The sequence below is a fragment of the Oryctolagus cuniculus genome, chromosome 10, assembly GCF_051225735.1.
Source record: "Oryctolagus cuniculus isolate XC-2025 breed Fujian yellow rabbit chromosome 10, ASM5122573v1, whole genome shotgun sequence".
NCBI classification, from domain to species: Eukaryota; Metazoa; Chordata; class Mammalia; order Lagomorpha; family Leporidae; genus Oryctolagus; species Oryctolagus cuniculus.
Window position 1 is genome coordinate 114,956,920 of NC_142876.1, and position 27,201 is coordinate 114,984,120.

Here is a 27,201-nt window from a genome sequence, read left to right on the forward strand (position 1 = left end):
AACTTTATGGTGATAGAGATGCTAATTCCCTGTGTTGACCATTACTCAATGTACACCTGAACTGAAACATCACATTATACCTCCAAAATATGGATAAACATTACATGTCAATTTTAAACAGAACATATATATTTTAACAAATATACTAATATAACTTGTTAGCAATGGGGATGCTGTGTGGGAATATGGAAATTCTTGCAGTACCTCAAAATTGCTGTTGAATACATTTAAACCTATTTTGAAATGTTACTGTTTAAAAAGTAAGTTTAAAAATTGTCCCAATATACTGGCTTCAAAAAGGTTACTCATGGTACATAGCATGTGCTCTCTTGGTTGAATGAAAACATAGAGCTGTACTTTCTCAATAACCTGTTTCCTTTGATATATGTGGATGTCACATATTTTAGATATAATTGAACCATATGCCTTTCTTAGTAAACAGAAGGACTTTATATTTCCACTCAAGCTCTTCGAGGGTGCCTGTGAGGTAGGTCTCACTTGGGTTAGCCCACACTACCTCAGATAAGTGACTGTTCATAGCACTTTTTAATAAGTCTCAGCATTCTGAATTTAGCCTAAGAAATATCTATCACCATCAATCATCATTTTATCCTGCAATTCTACCAAAAAGAATTGAATACAGGAACACAGCTATTTGTACAGCAAGGCTCATCATACCATGATCCAAACACTCAAAGGCAGAAACAACTCAAGGTCCATGACTACCTGAGTGCATACCAGTATGGCCTGTACAGAGTATTATTCAGCCTTAAAAAGGAATGGCACTCCCTCTGGTACATGGTTCAGCAAAAAAGACATAAAATATTTTATAACAACTAGACTGTCAGTTAAAGAGAACAAATATTCTGTGAATCTAGTTATGGGAAGTGAAACTCAGAGCAAACAAATTTATAGAGACAGAGAATAGAATGGCAGTCTAGATGCTGAGGGAATAGGGAAATGGACAAAGAATTTCAGTCTGGGATGAAGAAAAGTTCTGGAGATGGATGGTGGTGATGGGTGCACAGCAATGCAAGTGGACTTATGCCACTGCATTATTATACACTTAAAATGGTTTAAAGGGTAACCTTTGACTATTATAAGAAGTTTCCAATCACTGACCACCCAATTGTGAATACATATTCTCTGAAGTTAGAGAAGCCAAGTCACCAGATTTGAAAAGCATCAAAACATAATATTTTCAATGATTTAGGTTAGTTTTGTTTTAAAGGTACATGTTGTTGATGCACAGTGTGATAATTCAATGCCTGTAGGCAACGTGTGAATATCAAATTGTGTTATTTGCCATTTCTGACACCTTCAACATTAAACTGTTAAATTAACACTTAATAGTTGTGTGTGTGTGTGTGTGTGTGTGTGTTGTGTGTGTATGGTGTGGGTATAAGAAGAGAAGGAGTGGGGAGAGAAATGGTGGGGGCAGAGAATGACATCAATTTTAGGACATGGTAGCAAGTTTGTACCAATAATAATTTGAAGTTCGTTCCCTAAAGGTGCACATCTTATTTGTAATCTAATTTACCTAAAGAAATCATCAAAGTTTTCAGTGTGGATAGGTACTACTCTGTACTGCTCACAATTTCACAGATTTCTGTAATCCTTTAGTAAGCTCTGGTATCATACCTTCCTAAATGAAGTGCTTTATATGAGGGGGAAAACAGAATTTAAGTACTGAATCATATATGAAAATTATTTAGCCTGATATCAATTCATGTTCTGAAAAATAAGGAGATATAAAATTCTTTCTTCTTGGAAAAAGTAATAAAAACAAAGTTTTTTCACAGGCATACTTTTAAATATGTGATAATACAATGGCACTTGCGAAACTTCAAGAGAAAATGAAATTGCTAGCTTATTTTGGTGCCAAACATTATTGAAACCAATGCATAGGTCTTACCATAAGAAATTGTGAAAGCACATATGGGATCCCAGTAGTTTGCAGAAGCAAAGAAGAGTCAGAGAGACTGGCCACCTGATGCACACTGCAGAACCCAGGAAGATCGAGAAAAGGCAGAGAGCACAGCCCAATGTTCCTCGGGGAAGGATGAGAACAGAGGAGCTGCCTTCAGCATTCCAGCCTACAGGACGGCAGTCACACAACAAAGCAGGAGGACTGTCAGAGCTACCATCTAGAACAAGGCAAGGATGCCACCATCATCCATCTACATGGTACTGGAGGTCCTTGACTGAGAAATTATGAAAAAATAAATGAAAGGCATAAAACTGGAAGCAATAAGCAAAACTGGCTGTTTGCAGATAACGTGATTGCAGAAGCAGACTAAGACTTCAGGAAAGCTACAGTATAAAAATCAAACCTAACTCATTTCTTTATGCCAAAAACAAACTATAGGAAAAACTAATGACTAAAATAATCTCCCTTATAATAGTATTAAATTAAATAAAAATAAATAGGAAGACATTTAACCAGGGAGAGGAAAGATGTTGACTTTGAAAAGTGTACTACACTAATAGAAGAAATGAAAGCAGACACACATACATGAAAGTCATTCCATATACATCAATTGGAAAACTTGATATTGTTAAAATGTGAATACTACTGAAATTAATCAACAGATGCAATGCAACCCCTATAAAGGTATCAATGGCATTTTATAGAAACATAAAAATAATCCTAAAACCTATATAGAACCCTAAAAGACGCTGAGAAGCCAATGCACACTTCTAAGAAAAAAAAAAAAAACAGTTGACCGCATTACACTCACTTACTCCAAAATATGTTATAGGGAGCAAGCATTGGATGTGGTGGTTAAGACACCACAAAATGCCACATTCCATATTGGACTTTTTGAGTTCAAGTCCCAACTCTGCTTCAGATTCCAGCTTCCTACTAATGCCCAGTCTGGGAGGCAGAAGGTAACAGCTCAAGTAATTGTGTCCCTGCAACCCATATAGAAAACCATAGGCATTTGTGGAGTGAACAAGTGTATGGAAGAGTCAATCAGTCACTCAGTCAGTCTCTCCCTCTCTCTCTCTCTCTTTCTTGATCTCCCTCTCCCTCTGTCCCACCCTCACACACTCACTCCCACTCCTGTTCTTGCTCCCTTTAAAATAAAATTTTAAAAGAACTTCATTTTATTTTTTCAAAAAAATCTGTCTAACAAAGGATTAATATTCAGAATGTATCAGCAACTTTAAAAATTCAACAACAAAAAAAATAACTAATCCAGTTAAAAACTGGGCAAATGACCTAAATAAACAGTTCTCAAAAGAAGAAATACAAATGTCCAACAAATATATGAAAAAAAAACTCAACATCAATAGCCATCAGGGAAATACAAATCAAAACCACAATGGAACATCATCTCACCCCTGTCAGGATGGCTAAAATCCAAAAGAGAGAGCAACAAATCTAGCAATAATGTAGAGAAATTGGTAATACTTATACACTGTTGGTAGGAATCTAAATTAGCCACTTTGGAAAACAGTATAGAGATTTCATAGAAAACTAGAAATAGACTTACCATATGATACAGCAATCTCACTTACAAGTGTATAACTGAAAGACATAAGCAAGTTTTACCAAAGAGATACATACACAACCATGTTTATAGCATCACTGGTCACAAGAGCCAAAATAGAGAATGAACCAAAGTGTCCGTCATTAGATGAATGGATAAAGAAAATGTGGTACATAAACACCATAAACACAATGGAGTATTATTCAGTTATTAAAAAGAATGAAATCCTACCATTTGCAAAACAAAAAAGGCATGCAACTGGAGAAGATCAGGTTGAGTGAAATAAGCCAGACACAGAAAGAAAAAGAGAACTATCACATGTGCTCCCTTGTAATTGTAAACTAAAATCAAAAATTCAAAAAAGGAAGATATGCCCGTGTGTCTGTCAGTATTGCTGCAAATATACTTTGTGCTACATCTTTGTGAAACCAATGGTTAAGAATGGTATATTACTATAGTTTTAATTATCTGTGATCATTAAACTTTAAAATTAAATGGGAGAATGGCCATCTTTCCATTCAGTTATTGTTTATAGACCTATAGGCCTATATTCCAACTAAACTAAGGTATTTTTGCTTTTACTTGCTATACTTTCTAGTAAGTAGAGTATTAAGATTTTGGCTATAATATAAAAGTATGTTACCTAAAAACTAAAAAAGAATGAAAAAAGAAAGGGAGAGGGAGGTAGGCTGGGAGGGGAAAGTGGAGAGTAAGGGAGGGATTATCATTTTATTCTGAGAAGTGTATCTAAGAACTATACTGAATCTGTTAAAACTTAAAAAAAAAACTTTAGAAATAAATTAATAAATTTTAAAATGTTACAAAGCTATAGTAATTACTGCACTGCAGTCCTGGCATAATAACAAATGTGAACATCATTGGAAAAAAACTGGATGTGACCTATAAACCAACAAGAAGCAGGACAACAGATCTTTGATCCTGGTAGCAAGAATATATAGAGAGTTGAATGGATAGCTTCTTAAACAAATGGTGCTGGGAACTGGATATTCACAAGCAAAATAATGAAATTAGGCCCTTATAATAGACTACACATAAAAATCAACTCAAAGTTTTGGATATTTAAACCACAGGACTGAATATATTAAACTACTACAAGAAAACATAGAGGAAAATTTTCATACCATTGGTCATAATAGCCAATATTATCTTAGATATTAATACAAAATAATAGGCACAAACAAAAATACAATAATGGGATTGATTATCTCAAACTAAAAACTTTGTTTGACAAATAATCCATGTACAGAGTAAAGAGAAAACCTATAGAAAGGGAGAAAATATTTCTAAGTCACCACTGAGTCAATATCCAAAACACAGCACACCTTTACTTCAGCAGCAAAAACAAATAACCTGACTTCCAGAGTCAAAGTGATGAGAACATTTTCCCCATAGAAGACATCTAAAGAATCAATAGTGCAGGACAAAACGCTCTACATCACCTAATGTGTAATGAAAGGAAAATCAAAACCATAATGACACTTCACTTCACACCTATTTGCATGGCTTTTATCAAGAAAACAAAACCAAAAGATAACCACTCTTAGTAAAGATGTGGAGAAATTACAATCTTTTTTTTTGACAGGCAGAGTTAGACAGTGAGAGACAGAGAGAGAGAGAGAAAGGTCTTCATTTTCCGTTGGTTCATCCCCCTAAATGGCCGCTATGGCCGGCACGTGGCGGCTGGCGCGCCGCGCTGATCCGAAGCCAGGAGCCAGTTGCTTCCTCCTGGTCTCCCATGCCAGTGCAGGGCCCAAGCACCTGGGCCATCCTCCACTGCCTTCCTGGGCCATAGCAGAAAGCTGGAGGAAGAGGAACAAGCAGGACAGAATCCAGCACCCTGATGGGGACTATACCCTGGGGTGCCAATGCCACAGGCGGAGGATTAGCCTAGTGAGCCACGGTGCTGGCTGAAATTACAATCATTATACACTGTTGGTGGTGCCTTTTATGTAATATGTAAACAATAAAATGGTGCCTTTTACATAATATGGAAGCTAGTAAAGAATTTACTTAAAAATCAATATCTACCTGTGTTGAGGTGGATTCATTTCTGAGAGGAAGAGCGTGGTGGGGGCAAGAGGCGCATAGTCACCACACAGACCCGGGAGTCGGGTGAAGGCAGGCCTGAGGCAAGGAGCCTGAAGACTCGTTTATTTCAGTTGCTACAGCTGCTTATATAGCCAAGGCAGCCAATCCAGTCAAGGGGTGGTCTATGCCCTAACCAATCACAGCCTGTTTCCAGGCAGTTTCCAAAGTCATCCAATCACAGCCTGTTGCCAGTCAGGCTCTGTTGCCAGGCAGTTTCTGAAACCATCCAATCACAGCCTGTGGTCAGTCAGGCTCTGTTGTCATGTGGTTTCCGAAGCCATCCAATCATGCACAGCCTGTTACCAGGCAGTTTCTGTTGTCAGTGGCCATCTTGGCATGACCTTCTCATTCCACCACATACCTGCTCTATTCTACCAATGTCCCTTCTAAGTATTGATTTCAATGAATTTCCACAAGGAATTCTAGAAGAATTAGCACTTTCATTCTCATTAAACAGTAGTCATACTATCCGCAATACAGAAATACATAACTTGTTAACTTAACAAGTGAATGCTATCATTATCCCCGCCTTCTACAAGACAAAATTGAACTGCTCAGGTAACAAGAAGCCTACCAAACAAACAAAAACAAACAAACAAACAAAAAAATTATTTTCAATACCTCCAAAATGCATATTTGCATCAATTGAAACAAGCCAGGGCTGTGTTTTCCAATACAGTACACATGACCTATGAGCCATATGCCAATCATAGCTATATATATATATATATATATATATATATACACATATACATATATATATATAATCTAATATATATATTATACATATCTGTCTGCCTGGATGCCTTTTGCTGGCAATCCCAGCTACAGGAAGAATGCAGAACATCGCAATAGCATCCCAGAGGCACCTGGAGAACTCATGGTAGGTTTCCCTAATATATAACCTAATTAAATTAGATAAGTTTAAACCTCATATCCTCTGTCTCACCAGATGAATAGCTAGAGAAAATATGGCTTCTTAATGATTCTCTCCAAAAAAAGAGAAAATCTGCCCCTTGTGAGAACATGGATCGATTTGGAAGAAATTATGCCAGGCAGAATCTGGCAGGCATGGAAGGACTCATATTGCATGATTCCTCCTAGAGGGAGCTGTAACAGTTAAAGTCAGAGAAAGAGAGCAGTATGTTGGGTGTCAGCAGTTTGGGTTTGGGAGTGAAGGCATGACCATTCAACTGGGAGGACACCTCAGTTATACAAGATGGATGAGTTCTAGATTAGCTTTAAAGTGGTGTGCTTATAATTGACAATATTGCATGTGCACCTAAAAACCCTTAATCAAGAGATATCAGACAGAGGAGACCAGTCTGTGCCTCTTCCTTCACAGAGAAGAAAAAAAGAGTAAGATCGCCTTCAAGGTGAATGCATGAGGTAGAACACGAGAACTCAAAAGAGGCCCTATGGGAACCCTGTCACAGACAGAGACCTGGGATGGCAGCATAAAGGCAGGAACAAAGTCACCTGGAAGCCACCATCCTTGGTCTGGAGGATCCACAGCTTAGGGGAAAGTGTGAACAGGAGGGCTCAGCAGAGCCCATCTACATGGATGCTTCCTCTGGCAATCCCAGCTACAGGAAGAAGGCAGGGATGTCACAGTTGATTCCTCAACAATGTTGCAGTGCATTCTTTTCTGAGAGGAGCAGCGTGGTGGGGGCAAGAGGCACAGAGTCACCACACAGACCCCGGGAGTCGGGTGAAAGCGGGCTTGAGGCGAGCAGCCCGAAGACTTGTTTATTTCAGTTGGAACTACATCTTATATAGCCAAGACCAGCCAATCTGGTCAAGGGGCAGTCTATGCCCCAACCAATCACAGTCTGTTGCCAGGCAGTTCCCAAAGCCATCCAATCACAGCCTGTTGCCAGGCAGTTTCCAAATCCATCCAATCACAGCCTGTTGCCAGGCAGGCTCCGTTGCCAGGTGGGTTTCAAAGCCATTCCTGAGTAACTGATGCTCGCTTGCCAGTGGCCACCTTGGCATACATCCCAAATAGCATCCCAGAGGCACCTGGAGAACTCATAGTAGGTTTCCCTGAGGGAAGGATCTCAGTGTCTCCCACACAACTCCCGGAGCACAGGCTGTGGTGAGGGCCACCATTCTGAGAACAGAGTCACTGTAAGAAATGATGTTGCCCCGGGAGGCAGAAACCTTGCACCCTCTCATCCCTGAGTCCCCACAGACATTGAACCACACCAACCAAAGGGACTACAGCAGGAGGAACCCACTAGACCCAGAAGGGCAATAACAACCCAGCACACTAGCCCATGCAGTCTTGGTGCTGCAAGGAAAGGGGTGAAGAACAGCCCAGGATCTGACTCCAACACCCTAAAGTTATGGGTACTTGCTTGCCCCTTCAGGCTTAGAACCCATCCCTCTACCACCCAGGACACTACCACGGCCCATGCACACCAGGACTCCCAGCCAGGGCACTCTCAACTTTGGCCTGAACTGCCTCCCAGCATGCTGTCAACCACCACCTTCACTCTTGTGACTCCAGTCTCTCATGGAGAAGCTGGGAGACTGTGCAGCATCTGAGCCACTCTGGGGCTTAGGAGTACCCCCACTTACCTGCCTCTACAAATATCACTTACAGTGGGAAAAGGAATCAGGAGGCTACACCGTAGCATCCAATGAGAACTAAAGCCAAAGTTGCCAACCAAATGGGCACCTGAAGATACACCTTCAAAAAATTTTTTCACCATGAAAGCTACCCCTCAAAAGTTATAAAGACAACTGATGTACTGATTGAAGACCCACCAGATGCATAAATACATAGTGACACAAAGGTGTGCAGAAAGCAAGGCAATGTGAGAATTCCAAAAGGACACAAGAATCCTTAGCAAAAGAATCCAATGATACAAGAATGCTTTAACCAAAGATTGCAATGTAAATGAGATGAAGAATCCTATGATAAGGAATCCTATGATAAGGAATTTATAACCATGATGGAAGACAAGGAGACAAGACCACAAAGCTTAATGAAATTGGGGAAACAATGCAGGATATAAAGGACAAATTTAGCCAAAGAATTCAATCAAGAACCAAACAAAAATCATGGAAATCTGAATCTCATTACGTCAAATAAAAGTAAGTTTAAAGCTTCCACAGAAGACTAGATCAAGAAATCTGAGCTTGAAGACAGATTTTTTTTCAAATATCAGACGACAACATAAAACACAAAGAATTCAGAAAAAATGCTTCAAAGACCCTTGGAACACCGTGAAATGAACAATAACTAGAATTTTGGAAATTCCTAAGGGGAGAGAGGAAAAAAGGCACAGAAAACCTACTTAGTGAAATAACAACTGAACAACCCTCTAATTGGGTGAGAGACATGAACTTCCAAGTACAGGAGGCTCAAAAGACCCCACATCAGAGGGACAGAGAAGAACATTCCATGTCATATATTCAAACAAACTCTCAAAATAATTGAAAATGAATCTTGGGATTACCTGGTTCCAAGATGGTGGAATAGGGAGGGAGCACACCGATGGTCTGGGAAGGGCAGGTTCAAAGAGGGTGAGAATTTGTAGTTTCCAGGAAAGGGAAGCTCTTCCAAAATGGGGGAGACAGGGTGGACCTGCGAGGAGGACACAGATGCCTGAAGAGCAGTAAACCGCAGGAGTGTGTATGCACCAGCGCTGGAAGACAAGGTGAGACAGGGCGCTTGCCCAGCACCACTGTAACAGCCGCCGCCCCTCCCCCAACCCACCCTGGGATGGACACTGAGACATGTATGACTGAGTGGGGAAGGAAATAGAGTGAGCAGTGCCTGCGGAAAGAGTGAGTGATTCAGGGGGACTAATAGAGGGTATAAACAGGCGAGGATCCCTCCCCCCAAATCGGAGCTGCAGCAGGCGGGAAGCAGCCATCTTGTTTGTTTACATTTGGGCTTAAAGGAGAACTGCCTCTGCCTCGGCACTAACCTTCAGAGGTGGAGCCCAAAGGTGGAGTGGAGCTAAACGACACTCCTTGCGCAGGGGTGGGCAGCGAGGGAGGGAAGCTCAAAGCCCTGACACCAGTCTACTGAAGTTACCAGAAAAAAAAAATTGAATAGCGCGCACGGGAAGAGGGCAGGTTCCAGGGGGACGAACTGAGATATCAAAAACGCCAGGATCCTTAGGACCGCCAAACCCACAATCAGAGCTGCAGCGGGCAGAGTGTAGCCATCTTGTTTCTTTACATTTGGGCTTAAAGGAGGCTGGCCACTGCTCCAAAGGAGGAAGCAGCAGGGGCGGAGTCCAAAGGTGGTCTGGAGCTACTTGACACTCCTCACACAGGAGGTGCAGTGAAAGAGAGTGGCTGACCAATGAACCCCAGGCACAGACATGTAAGGGCGAACATAGGAACAAGGAAACTGGCCCCCAAGGGGCGGAGATTGGCACCTCAAAGCCCTGACACCAGCCCACTCAAGTTATAAATAAATAAATAAGTAAAAATAAGCAAACAAACTCTAGAAGGCAGAGCAGCCTGCTTACACTGGATATTGGTACAGACTCACAGCAGCCCATAGCAGAGGGAAATCAAACTGAAAAACCACCCAGACGGAATGCCAAAAAAAAAAAAAAAAAAAAAAAAACACACAATAAGAATATAGAAGAACATATAAACTCGCCAACGGAGCAGGCTAAACCAACCATAACAGAGGCTGAAGAAGAAGAATTTGAAACTATGCCAGAAAAAGAATTCAGAAAATTAATAATCAGAATATTTAGAAATAATGAGAAACAGTGGCAAGAGCTGAATGAAAAACAAGCCCAAGGATTAGAGATCCTAAAGAGAAGCCAGAATGAAATACTGGAAATGAAAAACTCAATTGACCATATAAAAAGCACCGTGGAATCCCTCAGAAATCAAACAGATGAAATAGAAGACCGAATATCAGAATTCGAAGACAAACTTCTAGAAATAATACAGTCAGTTCAAACGCAGGAAGAAGAAATTAAAAAATATGGTCAGAGACCAAAAAGATTCAATCAAACGGTGTGATGTTCGGATAATAGGAGTCCCTGAGGGGGTGGAAAGAGAGAATGGATTGGGAGGTGTTTTCAATGAAATATTATCAGAAAACTTCAAACAAAGGCAGCTGGATAACAACAGGCAAATTCAACAGATAGCCAGGACTCCGAACAGGATAGACCAGAAGAGAAATTCACCGCGACACATTGTGGCAACACTCAGCTCAGTGACACACAAAGAACAAATCCTAAAATGTGCCAGAGAAAAACAACAAATCACATTCAGGGGTAAGTTAATCAGACTCACCCCAGATTTCTCATCGCAAACACTACAGGCAAGGAGACAATGGCATGATATATTTCAAGTTTTAAAAGACAAACAATGCCAACCTAGAATACTATACTCTTAAAAAAAGATTTCAAGTAAACTATCTACAAAAGCATCTCAAGGAACTAGAAAGGCAAGAACAAAGCAAATGAAAAATTAGTAGAAGACAAGAAGAAACAAAGATCAGAGAAGAAATAAACAAAATAGAGCCTAAGAAAATAATACAAAGCATCAACCAAACTGAGCTGATTTTTCATGTTTTAAGATTTATTTATTATTTATTTGAAAGTCAGAGTTACACAGAGAGAGGAAAGGCAGAGAGAGAGAGGTCTTCCATCCACTGGTTCACTCCCCAACTGGCCACAAGGGCTGGAGCTGCAACAATCCAAAGCCAGGAGCAAGGAGCTTCTTCCGGGTCTCCCACGTGGGTGCAGGGGATAAATCACTTGGGCCATCTTCTACTGCTTTCCCAGGCCATAGCAGAGAGCTGGATCAGAAGTGGAGCATCCGGGACCAGAGCTTCAAGCCAGGGCGTCAACCTGTTATGCCACTGTGCTGGCCCCATGAGCTTATTTTTAAAAGCCTAAAACTATATTGATGAACCTTCAGCTAGACTAATCAAGCAACAGAGAACTCAAATAAAACCACAGAAGGGAAAGGGGTTATTATGACTGAATGATACCTCAGAGATTAAAAAAAAAAAAAAGTATGTCCAGTTATGAATGCCAACAAATCAAAAACCTAGAATAAATGGATAAATTTCTGAACACATTAACTACCGAATTGAACAAGAAAAAAAAAACAAATACCAATTGGACATACCAATAATGAGTAATGAGATTGAATTAATGAAGTCTAACATGACTAACTGGATTCACTGCTGCATTGCTCCAACCTTTTAAAGAACAGCTAACATCAGTTCTCCCCCAAACTACTGCCAAAAGTTACATGAAAGGAAATCAAAACTCATTACAAGGCCAGTATAATCATGATGCCAATAGCAGACATGGAGACAATAAGAAAAAAAAGGTGTAGGCCAACATCCCTGATGAACACGGGTGCAAAAAACCTCCCCTAATACTAGCAAACTGTACTCAACAGCACAACCAAAACTACCATTATGATCAAGTGGGATTTATCCTCTGGGTCCAAGAATGCTTCTACATACACAAACAATTGAATATAATATTAACATCAACAGAGTGAAGCATGAAGTCAGTTAATCATCTCAATTGATGCAGAAAATATTTCATAAAATTTACCTTCTACTCATCACCAAACTGTCAACAATGTAGGTATGGAAAGATTATATCACAACATAAAAGGGCTTCATATGTGAAACCTATATTATGAGAGTGAGGAATAGCTGAAAGTATTTCCTCTGTGATCTAGAACTGGACAAGAATGTCCATCCTCACCACTCTTAGTTAATTTTGTATTGAAAGTCTTAGCTAGTGCAATTAGGCAAGAGAGAGGATTAAAGGATATACAAATAAAGAAGTAGGGAGTCAAACTATCCTTACAAGTGGTGTGGGCATATATACATCTCCAAGGATTCCATCAAGACTACTAGATGTGATAAATTCAGTACAGTTATAAGATAAAAGAATCAACATGAAAATGCATAGCACATAATTACCTTTAGGAAAAATGATAGCATTAAAAATAGTAAAACATCTAGAAGTTAATTTAACCACCAATATGAAAGATCTCCACAGTAAAACTTAGGAAACACTGATAAATGAATTGCAGACACAATAAAGAGGCGAGTTCTTCAATGTACATCAGTGGGAAGAATTTATACTAACATGCCCACAGTACTCAAAACAGTTTACAGTTACAATGTATTCCCAATCAAGATAGTAGTGTCATTATTCATAGAATTAGAAAGAACAAATCAAAAATATCATTAAATAGGTCAAAAGTCCTCAAATAAACAAAGCAATCTTTAGCTAAACAAAGCTAAAGGTGTCACAATTCACTATTGAAAAATAGACTACAGAGCTATAATAACCAAAACAGAATAGTTCTGGCATAAAAATTGAAACAGAACAATGAAACAGAGCAGAACCTAGAAATGAATTCATGCATCTACACAACTGATACTTGACAAAGATGCCATAATCACTATTGGGAAAGGACGTCTTGTCAGTAGATGGGACTGAGACACCTGGATGCCCATATGAAGATGGAAATTCAACAACTACCTCTCCTCCAATTCAAAAATCAACTCAAAGTGGATCAGTGTAACAATACAACCGAAGGGGCCAGCGCTGTTGCGTAGCAGGTAAAGCCGCCACCTGCAGTACCATTGTTCCGTATGGGAAACGGTTCGAGACGAGGCTGCTCCACTTACAACCCAGCTCTCTAGTTTGACCTGGGAAAGCTGTAGAAGATGGCCTTGCACAGATGTAGGAATCCTCGAAGAAACTCCTGGCTCCAGGCTTCGGATCAGTGCAGCTCCAGCCTTTGCTGCCATCTGGGAAGTGATTCAGTGGATTGGAAGACACACTCTCTCTCTCTCTCTGTGCCTCTACCTATGTCTCTCTGTGTAAATCTATCAAAAAAAAAACATAATTTTTTTAAAAAAGATACAACCTAAATCTTACATTGAAGAAAACAAGGAGGGTAGCAAATCTTTATAGTCAGGGAGCTCACACTGTTGGCTCACACCAGAACCTGGTTCAAATGCAGAAGGAAGGCAACATAGCCCGAGAAATGCCTGTGACCAAGGAGCTCTATCTCTTTCTCTCTAAAGCCTGTTATATCACCGAATGACCCAAACTCTTATGCCAAAGACATGGAAGGAAAGAGAAAGACAGGATAATCTATCATGTTAATTTTTTTCAGTCTTTGTTACCATCAATAAGCCAAGGGCAGCGTTAACTGGTGGTGTGCCTGTGTATCAAGGTGTAGCAGACACAATTAAATTGTTTTTATTTTTGTAGCACTTTCAATGTCCTGACATGAATAAAATCCATATGCATGTGAAGACCAAAAACTATGATTTGTTTAAATTATAGATTCTAGATGCAAGTTCAATGCTCTTATGTATTATTTAAAATTGACACAGTATAATAAAAGATACATGTGAAAATTCATGCTAATAAATATTAATATTTTATTATCTAATATAGCATTAAAGAGCAAAGAAAATGCACCATTGCAAGTCTGCATCTAATGTTTTAAACACCAATTCCACTTGTTCTCTGCTTGAATAAGGGCTGCAGGTTCTCATTTTACTCAAGCGCAACAATTGATGCATTCCCTACTAATCACAATGGAAAAGAAACCTGACTTGTGGCAGAAATTGCTGACTCTAGGACTAACAAGGTAAACAAAACAGGAGCCTGGACATCTTAGATTAGAAAGAAAGTGATCACCAGCCAAAATATATGGATGCCTGACAAAGTCTCAGGAACATAAGTGAAAGAACTCATGACAGCCAAGGCAGGAAACCATTGGAGCAATAAAGATAATGACATGGAAAGGTGAATATATGAGCACATACTGATGTAACAAGAAAAAGAAAAGTTGCACACAAATAAATTAGGGGGAAGAAGACAAAATCATGCATGCAGAAAGAGCCCCAGCAAGGAGGGGGCATTTAGCACCCTCCCCCTTGAGTGTGGGCCAGACCTGGGTGTTACTTCCAAAGCAGAGAGCAGAAAGGAAAAAAGAAGCTGCAGGTGCTTGAAGCTTTCTGCTCTGGCGTCCTGTCCTCTTAGGGCCACCATCCCAAGTGTCAGATTTTGGACCTGTTACAGTGTTCAGTTCTTGAACTGTAATTCGGTTCCCTTTACATTGCCAATTCTTTATGAAAATAACACACTGTCAATTGTATTAAATTAAATATAAGTTCAAAATTAGAGTCACAGTTTGAATTTTGAAGCTGAGAGCCAGTGATACTGGAATTACAGGCCCAGAAATGGCCAGGAGCCAGGTGCACAAGGTGAGGGTGGCCCTAGGGACAGGGTAACCATCACACATGGGTGGAGAGGACCTCGGTGCCACTGTGGTCTCACAGGAGGCCAGGGTGCTGCAGTGTGGAGGGGGTAGGCACTAAGCTGCTCTCAGGATCACAAGGGAAAACCTGATGTCATCTACAGGGTTGGTCCCTTCTGACCCTCACACTCCTGTGTCAGGAATCAGAAGAAGTTCTGAGCTCAGCTCTCCCCAGATTCCTCTTGTGCAGGAGGGAATAAAGGACATGAGGACACAGGTGATGTGTTCTGCTGGGTAATCCATGATCTGAGCTCCCCACCTGGATCTGTCACCTCTGGGAAGACGCGAAAATGACAGCCTGCAGAGAGATGAACTCAGACGCCCTTCCCTTAAAACTGCAGGTTCCTCTCAGGTGCAGAGTCCCCTGCACACGTCTGCCTGGTGAGTGGCTCTTTATTGCACACGTGGGAACCAGGGGTGGTGGGGCCTCTGAACGGGGACTGATGGGGGAACTGGGCAGTGGTGAGGGGTGTGGGAACTTCACTGGGGCCATCAGCTCTATTCATCCTAGAGGAGCGTCCCTGTGCAATGCACTTGGGGTGTCTGCTTCTCAGGTCATTCAGCCCTTGGATGTCCAGGTACCTACAAATAAATGATTTTTCACAGAACCTAGTTAGTTTTAGGTATCTGTTCATGTTTCTTACTACAATCTTTTTTTGCACTTGCTTTAGCAATACTCATGCTACATATTATGCACCTAGTGAGCTTAAACTGAAGTGTAACTAAGGCTCATACACGTGTGCAGGGAACTGGTGTTAACAACTGTTTTATTTAATGTAATCTGCTGTGCCCTTCTCAACTTCATAAATCAAGTGGAACTCTTATGCCTAAGTGATTGCTGCAGTTTCTGATGATTAAAAAGCAACTTTTGCATCCTGAGGAGGAATTGAGAGTAACCTCACATCCCTGTGAGATATATACCAGTATCACCAGTGTCTTGTCAGGAAAGTTTCTTTGTGCAGTTCTAATTACAGATTCTATGAGTGCAGGATGACAATCTGCAGAATGTGCTCTCCCAGTGCGAGGACAGTGATGGACAAGGCATTGCAATTCCAGGAAACTTTAAAGGCAAGGGAAGGTGATGGATGCTTCCACCTCTCAGCTCAAAACGGGAAATAGGGCAAATTCAAAGAGCTGCAGAGGATTTGGGATCCGTGTCCATCAGTCTTTCTCTGCAGTCTGGTTTTGCAGCCCCCCTCCCAATTCTTTAGCAATGGAGCAGACTGATCTCATTCCAAAAGCACAAACATGCTGGGGACTTGAACCTGATCCTGCCCGGGTCTTGGCTTAGGTTTTAGATTTCTCCCAAAGGACAGATTTGCATGCACTTCCCATGATCAGGAAAACCTGACCCTGTGTCCTGCTCTTGTCACACAGACAGAGGGTGAGTGCAGATGAAGGAGAGCCACTGCCGTCCAGCCAGAAATGTGCTCAGGGCTCTCGTTCCAACTCAGGGGCAGCAGGGAGCAGGCGGGTGCAGGGCTCTGGTTCTGGTAAGGATAGCACAGCGTGTGTGCTGAGCTCCCGGGTGCTTTCTCTGCACTTTCACAGGATCCTTTCCTTTGCCTAACCTTTCTCAAGATATATTAATAATATGGGCATTGTAAATATTCTGCCTATATGTGCCAACCTGAGCTGTGCTCCACAACCCTTTCAGCTTCAAAAACAGTGGTTAATTCTCACCTCCATTTATGTTAAAATAGCTGCCTTTCCTTGCCCAAGTGTTCTCCATGTGTTTCTCCCTCACACCCCAGGGCTCCTGCATTTCCCAGCATCTCTGTACACAGCACCCAGGACTATGTGGGGATGAGGTCATCCTATTGGCTCTGCCAGCCACTCCCCCCAGGGCTCCTCAGAGTTTCCCAGCTGGAAATGCTCTGTGAGAGACAGTGGGCTGTGCTACTACCCAGTCCCACACCCCCCTGCATGGAACATGGCCAGTCTCATCTCCCCGTCCCCTCTCGGCCAGTCTCACTGTCACACACAGAAGGTGACCGTAGCGAGGACCACCAGTCATGAGGGTGGAGTGCAGCTCTGTGGGAAGCACACACTGAAGGCTGCCCCTTCATGCATGGGAGGCTGAGCGAGTACTGACGCATGATGGACAGGCATCACACCATGTCCCAGCGTCTCCACATCTGTGCCGGCACTCCTGGAGGAAAGCACAGCTGTCACTGTGATGCCATCAACTGTGTCACTGTCCCTGCTCCACACCCTGGAGAAGGAGTTCCATTTCCTCTTGTCCTGCTGTGGACTTTCACCATCAGCAAAGAGTATCAGTGGTCTTTAACCAAGAACTCACTGAAGCTGTGTTTCTACCTATTCCTTCACACGGCTGGGCTGTGTACACTCCTGCTCCTCCTAAAACACTGGTGTCTGTGGCACTGCTCTGTCTTAAGCAACACTGGAATTAGAGTCAAACACTCTTGATTCCCAGATGTTTAGAGCAAGCGCCCCAGTGAGATTGCGCTCACTATTTGTGCAAGTCTTAAAGGTCTAATTAGACTGAACTAAATAAGAGCTATATTTCACAGTAATGTAATTTCAGAGCTGTTTTTAATGAATTCTATTTATTTAATTTAACAGAGTTACAGATAGAGAGGGAGACAAAGAGAAAGTTCTTCCTTCCCCATGTTCACTCCCCAGATGGATGCAATGGCCAGAGCTATGCTTTTCCAAAGCCAGGAGTCAGGTGCTTCCTCCCAGTCTACCACGCAGGTGAAGGGGCATAAGCACTTGGGCCATCTTTTCCACTGCCCCGCAGGACACAGCAAAGAGCTGGACTATAAGAGAAGCAATCCAGACAGAACTGGCTCCCATATGTGATGCCGACATTGCAAGCAGAGGATTAACATAGTGCACCACGGTGCTGGTCCTCAGGGCCATTTAAAAAAAATTTTTTGTGAACTGCTAATGTGCATCTATTTAAAATTATACTTTTAAGATGTTATTTGTTTATATTTTACTCATAGTAGATAAGTACAAAAACCAGGCATATGCCATCTGTAAAGAGAAGAATTCCATTTACAGCCATTTATTAGCGATCATATATGACCCATAAAAGGTGTTCATCATTCTCTACCACGCTTTATGTCACTTAACACGATGTCTTCTAGTTCCACGCATTTTTGAAATTAACAGGATTTCATTGTTTTCTGTCAAAAATATATCATTGTGTGAATATATTACACTTTCTTTATATATTCATTTCATAATGCACACCTTGAAAGATTCCATCTGTTGGACATTGTGACCAGTGCTACAACACACACGGGGTTTAAGTAACTCTTTGGTAGAATGTTTTCGTGTCTCTTGGATATACTCCCAGTTGCCAGAAAGCTGGAGCATATGGAAGTTGTATTTCTAGATTTAGTGGACTCTCTTAAAATACAATGACTCTGAAACTGCTCCAGCCAGGGTCCCATTCAATACCCACATTCTACATGTGTGAGTAATGATGAGAAGATCTTCCTAAGAGTTGACAACTGGACTCTACTCAGGGCTTTGACAAGATAATAATGACTTGTTAAGAAGTGTCCCTATTTTGGGGATTCAGAGAAAAGACTTAAAATTACATCAGAGTCCTCTAACCAATATTGTTAAAATATTCTGCTATTCTTGTATTTTGTCTTCTCTCTTCTAGGCAGAGGCAGAATTGATCATTCATTAAAGAACTGCAGGAAGCCCCCTAGATCACATTTATGAGGACCTGCATAACAAGAAACATTTCTGAGATTAACATCTCTAGGATATGATTACATTCCAGTTCCACTTCCACGTTTGGTATGTACACTTCATCTTTATTCACAGGAGGTAGCAAAAAGTTCCAGGGCACAACTCAGACTGAGCATACCTGGTGGAGGACCTGAGCAATCTCAGCCTCACAGATGGCTGAAGGTCACACTTGAGGGAAGGGCAGCCCAGGGACATAAACCCAGCAGGCAGACACCAGAGTGCACTCTGAACAACTTTGCTCCATGGATACATTAGATAGGAATACATGGTATGGCATAAATACACCAAAAAACAGCATGTAAATTAATGAATTCTTTGCATTCTAAGCTGCTAAGACTCTCTATGTATGTGTTATTGTTATTTTTACAGTCTTTTTCATTTCAACAAATGTTGTAGATTCTACTTTGTTCCTGACACTCTACCAAGATGATGCAGATCTAATCAAATAAGACATTGCTTGTGCCTCTGAAAAAGCTATAATAAGGATAATTACATGATATGTGGACTTTGGAAAAAATGATTTTGTTTGTATGAGAGGCAGAGTGGTGGGGGTGGGGAAGAGAGCTTGTACTCCCACATTCACTTGTCCACAGTGGCCAGGAGCAAGCCAGGACATGTCAGGAATCAGGGGCTCCTTCTGGGTCTCTAACCTGGGTGGAGGTGACCCAGCCATGTGAGCCATCCTTTACTCCTCCTAGGGAGCACATTTCTTGGAAGGAGGAATAGAGAGTGGAGCTCAAAACTCGGCACTGTGATATGGGGTGCAGCATCCCAAGTATTGCCTTAACAGCCGCTCCATAAACATGGCCCTATGATAATGTTTCATGAAAAGCAAAGCTTATACACTTTGGAACTAAGCGATGACACACATGATCCAAGCCTAAGAAAGGAGAGGTGGCCTGGGGTAGGGGTGTGGCTGTGATGTGGGCTTCAGTTTAAAGAGCAGAAAGATGCATGGGGTTGATCTCAATATTTTGAGGATGACAAGAGTGTTGGAGGAAACAGATGAATGTGATAATAAATTTCTTTCTTCTTTTTCTCCTCAGACACATGCTATAAGTTTTTTCTAAATATAATATGAATAACTATAATAAAATTTATGAAAGCAATGAGATGAGATTCATTTATTACACTGAAATTTCCATTGGGGTCTCAGCCAATGCCTTCCTTCTTCTCTTCCACGTCCTCAATTACTTTCTCCAGCACAGACCAAAGCCCGTCGACATGACAATTGGTCTCTTGGCCCTCATCCACTTAGTGATGCTGATGATTGTGGTGAGCCAGGCTATGGACATGTTTGGATCTCAGCGTTCCTGGGATGATGTCACATGTAAAGCAGTCTTCTTCTCCTACCGGGTGCTGCGGGCCCTCTCCCTGTACACATCCTGCCTGCTCTGTGTCCTCCAGGCCATCACCCTCAGCCCCAGGAACTCTTCTTTGGCAAACTTCAAGCAGGCATTTTCACAACGCATCCTGTGCTCCCTTTTTGTCCTATGCATGTTCTCTATGTCCACCAGCAGTCACCTCATAATCTCCATCACTGCCACTCCCAATGGGACCTCACACAGTGTAATGTATGTCACTAAATCCTGCTCTGTTTGGGCTATGAGCTATTTCCTAATGCAAACATTTTCCATATTGGCAATCATGAGAGAAGTCGTTCAAATAGGGATCATGGCCCTCTCCAGTGGATACATGGTGATCCTGCTGTACAGGCACAGGAGAAAGTCCCAGCACCTGCGTGACACCAGCCTTTCTCCAAGAGCCTCCCCTGAGCAAAGGGCCACCCAGACCATTCTGGTGCTCATGAGTTTTTTCATGGTCATAAGCATTTTGGACTGCATTTTCTCTGCCTCAAGACTCATGTTCAATGATGACCCAATTCTTTACTGTATGCATATTATTGTGTCCAGCAACTATGCCACAGTCTGTCCTTGTGTGTTTCTCTGTAATGAAAAGCGTATAATTACCTTCGTGAAATCCATTAGGGGGAGAACGATAGATGTTAAGTTATTCAATGTAAGGCAGTTCTCTAAATGAGCTATTGCACTGGTTGTCACATTTTTATTACAGTAGCCAGTATATGTTGTCTGGGTAAAGTATTATATGGATTTATGATATATCCTTGGATTTATTTACTCTCATGCATACATGGCAAAATCATAATGCATAATGGAACAGTGCACTGGTATGAGCTGATACAAATGTGCTTTATGTGTGAGTGGCTCCTCAAGATGGAAGTGTGAGATAGATCCCATTTGCCACTGCCTCGTGTGATCCAGAAAGTACTGATTCATGAGATCAAAGCACTTTCTAACAAATCCACAGTGATCTGCACATTGCCTACCTATGTATGCAATCAGCTTTTACCTTAAATTTCCTATGATGCAGCTACTCTACTCCTACAAATGCCAAAAAGTACTGAATACATGAACTCACACAGTGATTTCCACACCGAAACCCATAACAGCATTATTACAACAGTCAAAAAGTAGAAGCAACCCAATGCGGTGGAATAAGAAGGTCATGCCAAGGTGGCCGCTGGCAAGTGAGTGTCAGTTACTCAGGAATGGCTTTGAAACCCACCTGGCAACAGAGCCTGCTTGGCAACAGGCTGTGATTGGATGGATTTGAAACCCACCTGGCAAATGGAGCCTCCCTGGCAACAGGCTGTGATTGGATGGCTTTGGAAACTGCCTGGCAACAGGCTATGTTTGGTTGAGGCATAGACCGCCCCTTGACCAGATTGGCTGGTCTTGGTTATATAAGATGTTGTACCAACTGAAATAAACAAGTCTGTGGGCTGCTTTCCTTAAGCCTGCTTTCACCCGACTCCTGGGATCTGTGTGGTGACTCTGTGCCTCTTGCCCCCACCACGCTCCTCCTCTCAGAATTGAATCCACTGCAACATTGTTTAGAAATCAACTGCAACATCTGGTGCCCCAATGTGACTGAGAAAGAGACAGCGTGTGGGACTTGACAAGGTCCCCCCTGGAATTCAGCAAAAAGGCCCCTCGGTGTTTTGTGTGCTGTTTGGTTCTGTGAGGGTGAGCACAGAACCCCTTCGTACACCCCTTTCCTTGTCCTTGTCCTCGGTCTACATGACCCCAGGTTAGGCACACACTGCCCAGAAGCGTGCGTCGCTTCTCGGCTCCTCCTTTTACTTTTGGTTTGCCCGGCGAATTCACATAAGGGACTGATCATCCCAGAATTTGGAACCAAGTCATCTTCCCTCACTCGAGAGAGGTGACCCTCCAGAGACACCGTGTGGGCATACGGCCTTGACCTAATGAGTCAAGGAAGTCCCCCACTAAGCACAGGACATAATTACAATCTGATACACCACTATGTGTTCGTCTAACATAGGGAAACTTCCTGCAAAATGCCATCAACAGCTGAGGTACTAGGAATTTGCTTTGTTATGGCAGCAGTGCTGTGCATGTCTTTCCTTTAGCTAGAGTTGGCATGCTGTGCCACTCTTAAGTGCTCAGACATGGGAGATACCCCCTCTCAGAAGCGCACACCGATTACCAAACATAGTGAATCTGTGAGTGATAAGAGCCTGTCACTCCAGGCATCTGTCTCACAGACAACAGTTGATGAGTTAGGGAGAGAGAGCTCCCACAGTGAAAATGACAATGTAGCATACAAGATAGCAAACAAGGTAGCAATGCCTAGTCAGCCACCCGCCACATACCCATGGGATGAACTTAGAGGACCTCTAGACAGTAACTCATGCGAAGTCATCCCATCTGGACCCAGTGAGGATCTCCACATTTGTAGCAGTACTCAGATACCCCAAGCTCTCTGGGCAGCCACTAGACCCCGTCCCACCTGCACATTTGCTGTTATTGTAGGAGAGGATGCAGAATTCAGGCCCTGGATTCCAACACCCATAAATGACCTTCCTATGCTAAAAAAGGCTTCTCAAGAGTCAGGTCCTGACTCTCCCTACTTTGAACAAGTGCTTAAACAATGGGCAGCAAACCTTCAAACTCATTTTGACTGGGTTGCACTGCTTAAAGCATGTTTGTTGAGACCACAGTTTTCACAGTGGAAAGCCTCCTATCAGGAAGAGGCTGAAACTGCAGCAAGGAATAATGCTGCCTATGGAATAGCAGTAATCTTTGATATGCTTACAAGCCATGGCATCTACATATATCCTCAAGAACAGGCCCACATTGGAGTAGTTGCCTATTTTGATCAGGTCAGAGATTTGGCAATTAAAGCCTTAAAAAATATAAATCCTCCTAATTATAGTTAGCTCTTTAGAAATCTAGTTCAAGGCCCAGGCAAATGGTTTCCTGATTTCCTTGCCAGAGTCTTGGAGGCAGTAGAGAAAAGATTACTGCCTGGCCCCGATCAAGACAATTTGGTCAAACAATTAGTTTGGGAAGGTGCTACCAAAGAGGCAAAAGCTGCAATCACCCCAGTCTGTAATGAAGACATTTCTAAATGGATAGTAGCCACAAAGGAGGTAAACCCTGCCGATACACCCATACAGGCCCTAACTACAGCCATTAACAAATTGAACACAAAGAAGTCTAATGACCCTCCAGTTTGTTGTGGATGCCAGGAAATAAGACACCTATGGTGAAACTGCCCAAATGCTAAAGAAGGGGCACGCCCAACATGCTGAATCCCAGATGTAAAAAAGGCTTTCATTGGGCAAAAGACTGTAAGACCAAGCCTTTAAACTCCCAGTGGGGAGGCCCTCAGCCCAGCACGTAAGAGGGAGTCCCACCACCATTGACTGGTCGATGCCCATCTTCAGTCTGAGGCTGAAATTGACCCTATATTTAGATGATATTGCCTTTGTGGGTTTAATTGATATGGGAGCAGATGTTACTGTCTTAAAAGCTAGGGATGCAAGAAAAATGCAATATTGGAAGACAGCACCTGGATCCAACCTCCAAGGTGTTGGAGGATTAAAATTGGCTGATCAGGTCATCATGCCTGTAACGTGGTGAGATGACAATGGAGATACAGGAATCATTTTTCCACTAATTGCTGAGGTTTCCATGACCTTATGGGGGAGAGATGTGCTCTCACAAATGCAAGTGGTCCTTACTATGGATCACAAATCTCCACAAGCCAACAGTTTTAATGGAGAACCTACAAGTAACATTCACCCCCAATTCTAGGGGCCACTGCTCACCAATCCCCATTGAATGGGAAAAAAACAGTAAACATCTGGGTAGAGCAGTGGCAAATAATACAACCCAAACTTAGCATCCTTAAAGAATTGGTACAGGAACAATTGGAGAAGGGGCACATAGAACCCTCCACTAGCCCTCATAACACACCCATTTTTGTGATACCAAAGAAACAGTGAAAATATAGGCTTCTACAGGATTTGAGAGCTATTAACAAAAATATAAAAAAAGATGGGAACATTCCAGGCTGGCATTACCCATCCAGGGGCCATTCCTAACAGATATCACATAGTTACCATTGATATCAAAGATTGCTTCTTTTCCATTCCCATTGCGGAGCAGGATAAGGCTTACTTTGCCTTTACAGAATGGGAGCCCAATTTCCAGCTCCCTGCAAAAAGATTCCAGTGGACAGTACTCCCACAAGGCATGAAAAATAACCCTGCCATTTGCCAAAGATACGTTTCTCATGCAACCAGCACACTTAAAGATCAGTGCTTGGTCATACATTATGTGGATGATATCTTACTTGCTCACAAGAATGCAACAACTCTGAATGCCTGTCTAAGTGAGAAAAAAATTTACAATTCCTGGGTTTGTCTATTGCCACAGAAAAGGTACAACATTTTCCTCCCTTTCAATTCTTGGGTTATCAAATCTCCTCCCATATATCTCCAATGGGCCCAAACCTGAAAGTCAAGCATAAATACTCACTTAATGAACTTCAGCAACTATGTGGCCAAATTAATTGGCTGAAGCCCTTCCTTCCCCTAACACCTGCAGAGCTTAGACCGCTATACGATTTACTGACTAAGGGAAACAGCCCTTCTTCAAAAATCACATTGACACCTGCAGCCAAATCCACTATAGAAAAGATTAACACCCACTTATCAAATTTAAAAACCTTTAGATATGACCCTCAGGTGCCTCTATTGGCCATAACCATATCTACCCTCAAGGCCCCCTTAGGAGTTATTTGGCAACAACATGGACCACTTTTTTGGGTGCACATAGCCTTGAGCGATTGTCATAAAATAGTAAAGTAGATGCCATCCTTATGGTGGGACTTAAATTAAGATATTATGTCAATAAGATATTTAACACAGAGCCAGACATAGTGATCCTACCACTATCACAATTAGAACTGTCAATATTGATGCAGAATAGCACACTCTTTCAAACTTTAATGATAAACTTCCCAGGACAGGTTGACAATCACCTGCCAGTGGACAGGCTACTCCAGACACTACAAACCTTAGAAATAGACTATCCAAAACATGCTTTCCCTGCTAATCAACCTATACCCATGGCACCATGTGTGTTTACGGGTGCCAACAAGTCAATGTTTGGAATAGTGATCAAATCTTTAACAGAAAAAGATAAGATCCATGTAGAACTCCACCGGGGATCAGTACAGTTGGGAGAAATAAGAGCAATAGTCAAGGTTCTACTCCTTAGCCAAGATGGACTGGTAAATATATTTTCGGACAGCAAATACTCAGTACAGGGAGCAAAGACAATCTCTTTTGCAGTCTTTAACCCGACCAATAAGCCAATTGACCAGATGTTCACAACACTTAAAGAGCTAACTGAGAACAGAAAATACCCACGGTATATATCACACGTAAGATCACATACTGGGTTACCTGGCTTTATTTCCCAAGGCAACAGAAAGGTTGATTGTCTTATCTCCTGCAACATGGCTTCCATTGGACACTTAGAACAAGCCATATTTTACACCAAAAATTTCATATGTCAGCAAGCAACATAAAATTGCTTTTCCCAGAGCTAACAATGAGCCAGTGCAAATATCTAGTGCACTCTTGCAAGAATTGTGCACCCCTCGCCCCATTAGGCCCACTGCAACAAGCAAGAGTGAACCCACAAGGCCTTGCTCCTAATAAGCTATGACAAGTGGACATCACCCACATTAACTCCTTTGGTAAACTTAAGCTTGTCCATGTGGTGGTAGATACTTATTCAAAGGCTGTATTTGCAACAGCTCAATCAGGAGAAAAAGCTAGTAATGTGATGAAGGCAGTTAAATCAGCCATACTGGTCCTTGGTGTCCCCTGGACCATAAAGACTGATAACGGGCCAGGGTATACATCACAGGAATTTAATTCCTTCCTGAAATCTTGGAACATACAGTCTGCCACAGGTAACCCATACAACCCACAGGGACAGGCAATCATTGAAAACCAGCAGCAAACCCGGGGAGGGCCGAGCAGACAAAAGAACAGCGCAGGGTCCTATGTCGTTACTCCACGAAGAGGGGGAGCGACATAATGGTGCCGTGACTCAGATAGGAAACTTAGGAGGGAAGAAGTGGGAAGAAGCTGGAAAATACCGGAGAGAGAGACTAGCAAAGAGCCTAGGGGAAAGCCGGACGGAAAAGGTGCCGGAAGAAGCTATTGAAAGCCTAGGCATAGACTCGGATACGGACTGTGGGAAGGAAGCTGGGAGAAATCTCTAAGGTCGAAAGCGAAAGTGAAACCTAGAAGAAACTTAGACTTGGATACGGACTGTGGGGAGAAGCCAGGAGAAATGAGAGGGGAATATTGTTGGAAGAAAAGTTAGGAAACATACCGGGTAGAGAAAAATGTTAGAGAAAAAAAAATGAAGCCACGGGGGCAGGCTGAGGCGGAGACGTAAGCTAGCTTGGGATTCGTCAAGTCAGCCCGGGGAGCAAAAGGTGAAAATCTAAAACCAGAGGCGGAGACACGTAAGTTAGGTTGGAATCTGTCAGATTAGCCCAGGGAGCAAAAGACGGGAAGCCAAACCATAAGGCGGAGACGTGTAAGCTAGGTTGAATTCGCCAGGTTAGCCCGGGGAACTTAGACTGACTACCGGTGGCGGAAACGTGAGCTAGGCTGTGTGATTCACGGAAGCCGCCGCGCGCAGAGAGAGCGCGCGGGGCACAAACAAGAAGCAGCCTCGGGGCGGGCGCCGGGAAGCCGCACAGATGAGAGAAGTGAGGGCTGAAGCGGTGCAGAGCCGGGAAGCCGCCGCGGGGCGAGGCGCCGAGAAGCAGCCTCGGGGCGGGCGCCGGGAAGCCGCGGGGATAAGAGAAACAGAAGTTTAGAAGTAAAATGAGAGAAATAGGAATGCTGGCAGATAGAAGTAAAATAGGAGAGATAGGGATGCCCGGAGATAAAGAGAAAAATAAGGCCTCCCCACAACATGGCAATGAGAGAGCTTGGATTCGGTCTGCCTGATTAGTAAGACGATAAGCACCTGTGGGCGGCTGCAGGTCACCGAAGACAGGCACGTTATCAACACCAATAAGTCTCCCCACAAGACAGCAATGAGAGGGCTTGGATTCGGTTTGCCTGATTGCTAGGGCTTGTAAGCACCTGCAGGCAGTTCTAGCAGAGCAGAGCATGCGCTGCAGGGCA

At 42.5% G+C, this 27,201-nt stretch overlaps 1 protein-coding gene and 1 long non-coding RNA gene across 2 annotated transcripts in view; one reads left to right on the top strand and one right to left on the bottom strand.

The window, feature by feature from the left end:
- The window catches only part of LOC149124442 (uncharacterized), a 133,825-nt gene that overhangs the window by 15,809 nt on the left and 90,815 nt on the right, over positions 1 to 27,201 (bottom strand). The gene's annotated exons all lie outside the window — the stretch shown is intronic.
- ORYCUNV1R1511 (vomeronasal 1 receptor oryCunV1R1511) lies at positions 19,725 to 20,687 on the top strand. The gene has a single exon (NM_001167200.1). It carries the CDS (start codon positions 19,725 to 19,727, stop codon positions 20,685 to 20,687), a length of 963 nt encoding a protein of 320 aa, NP_001160672.1.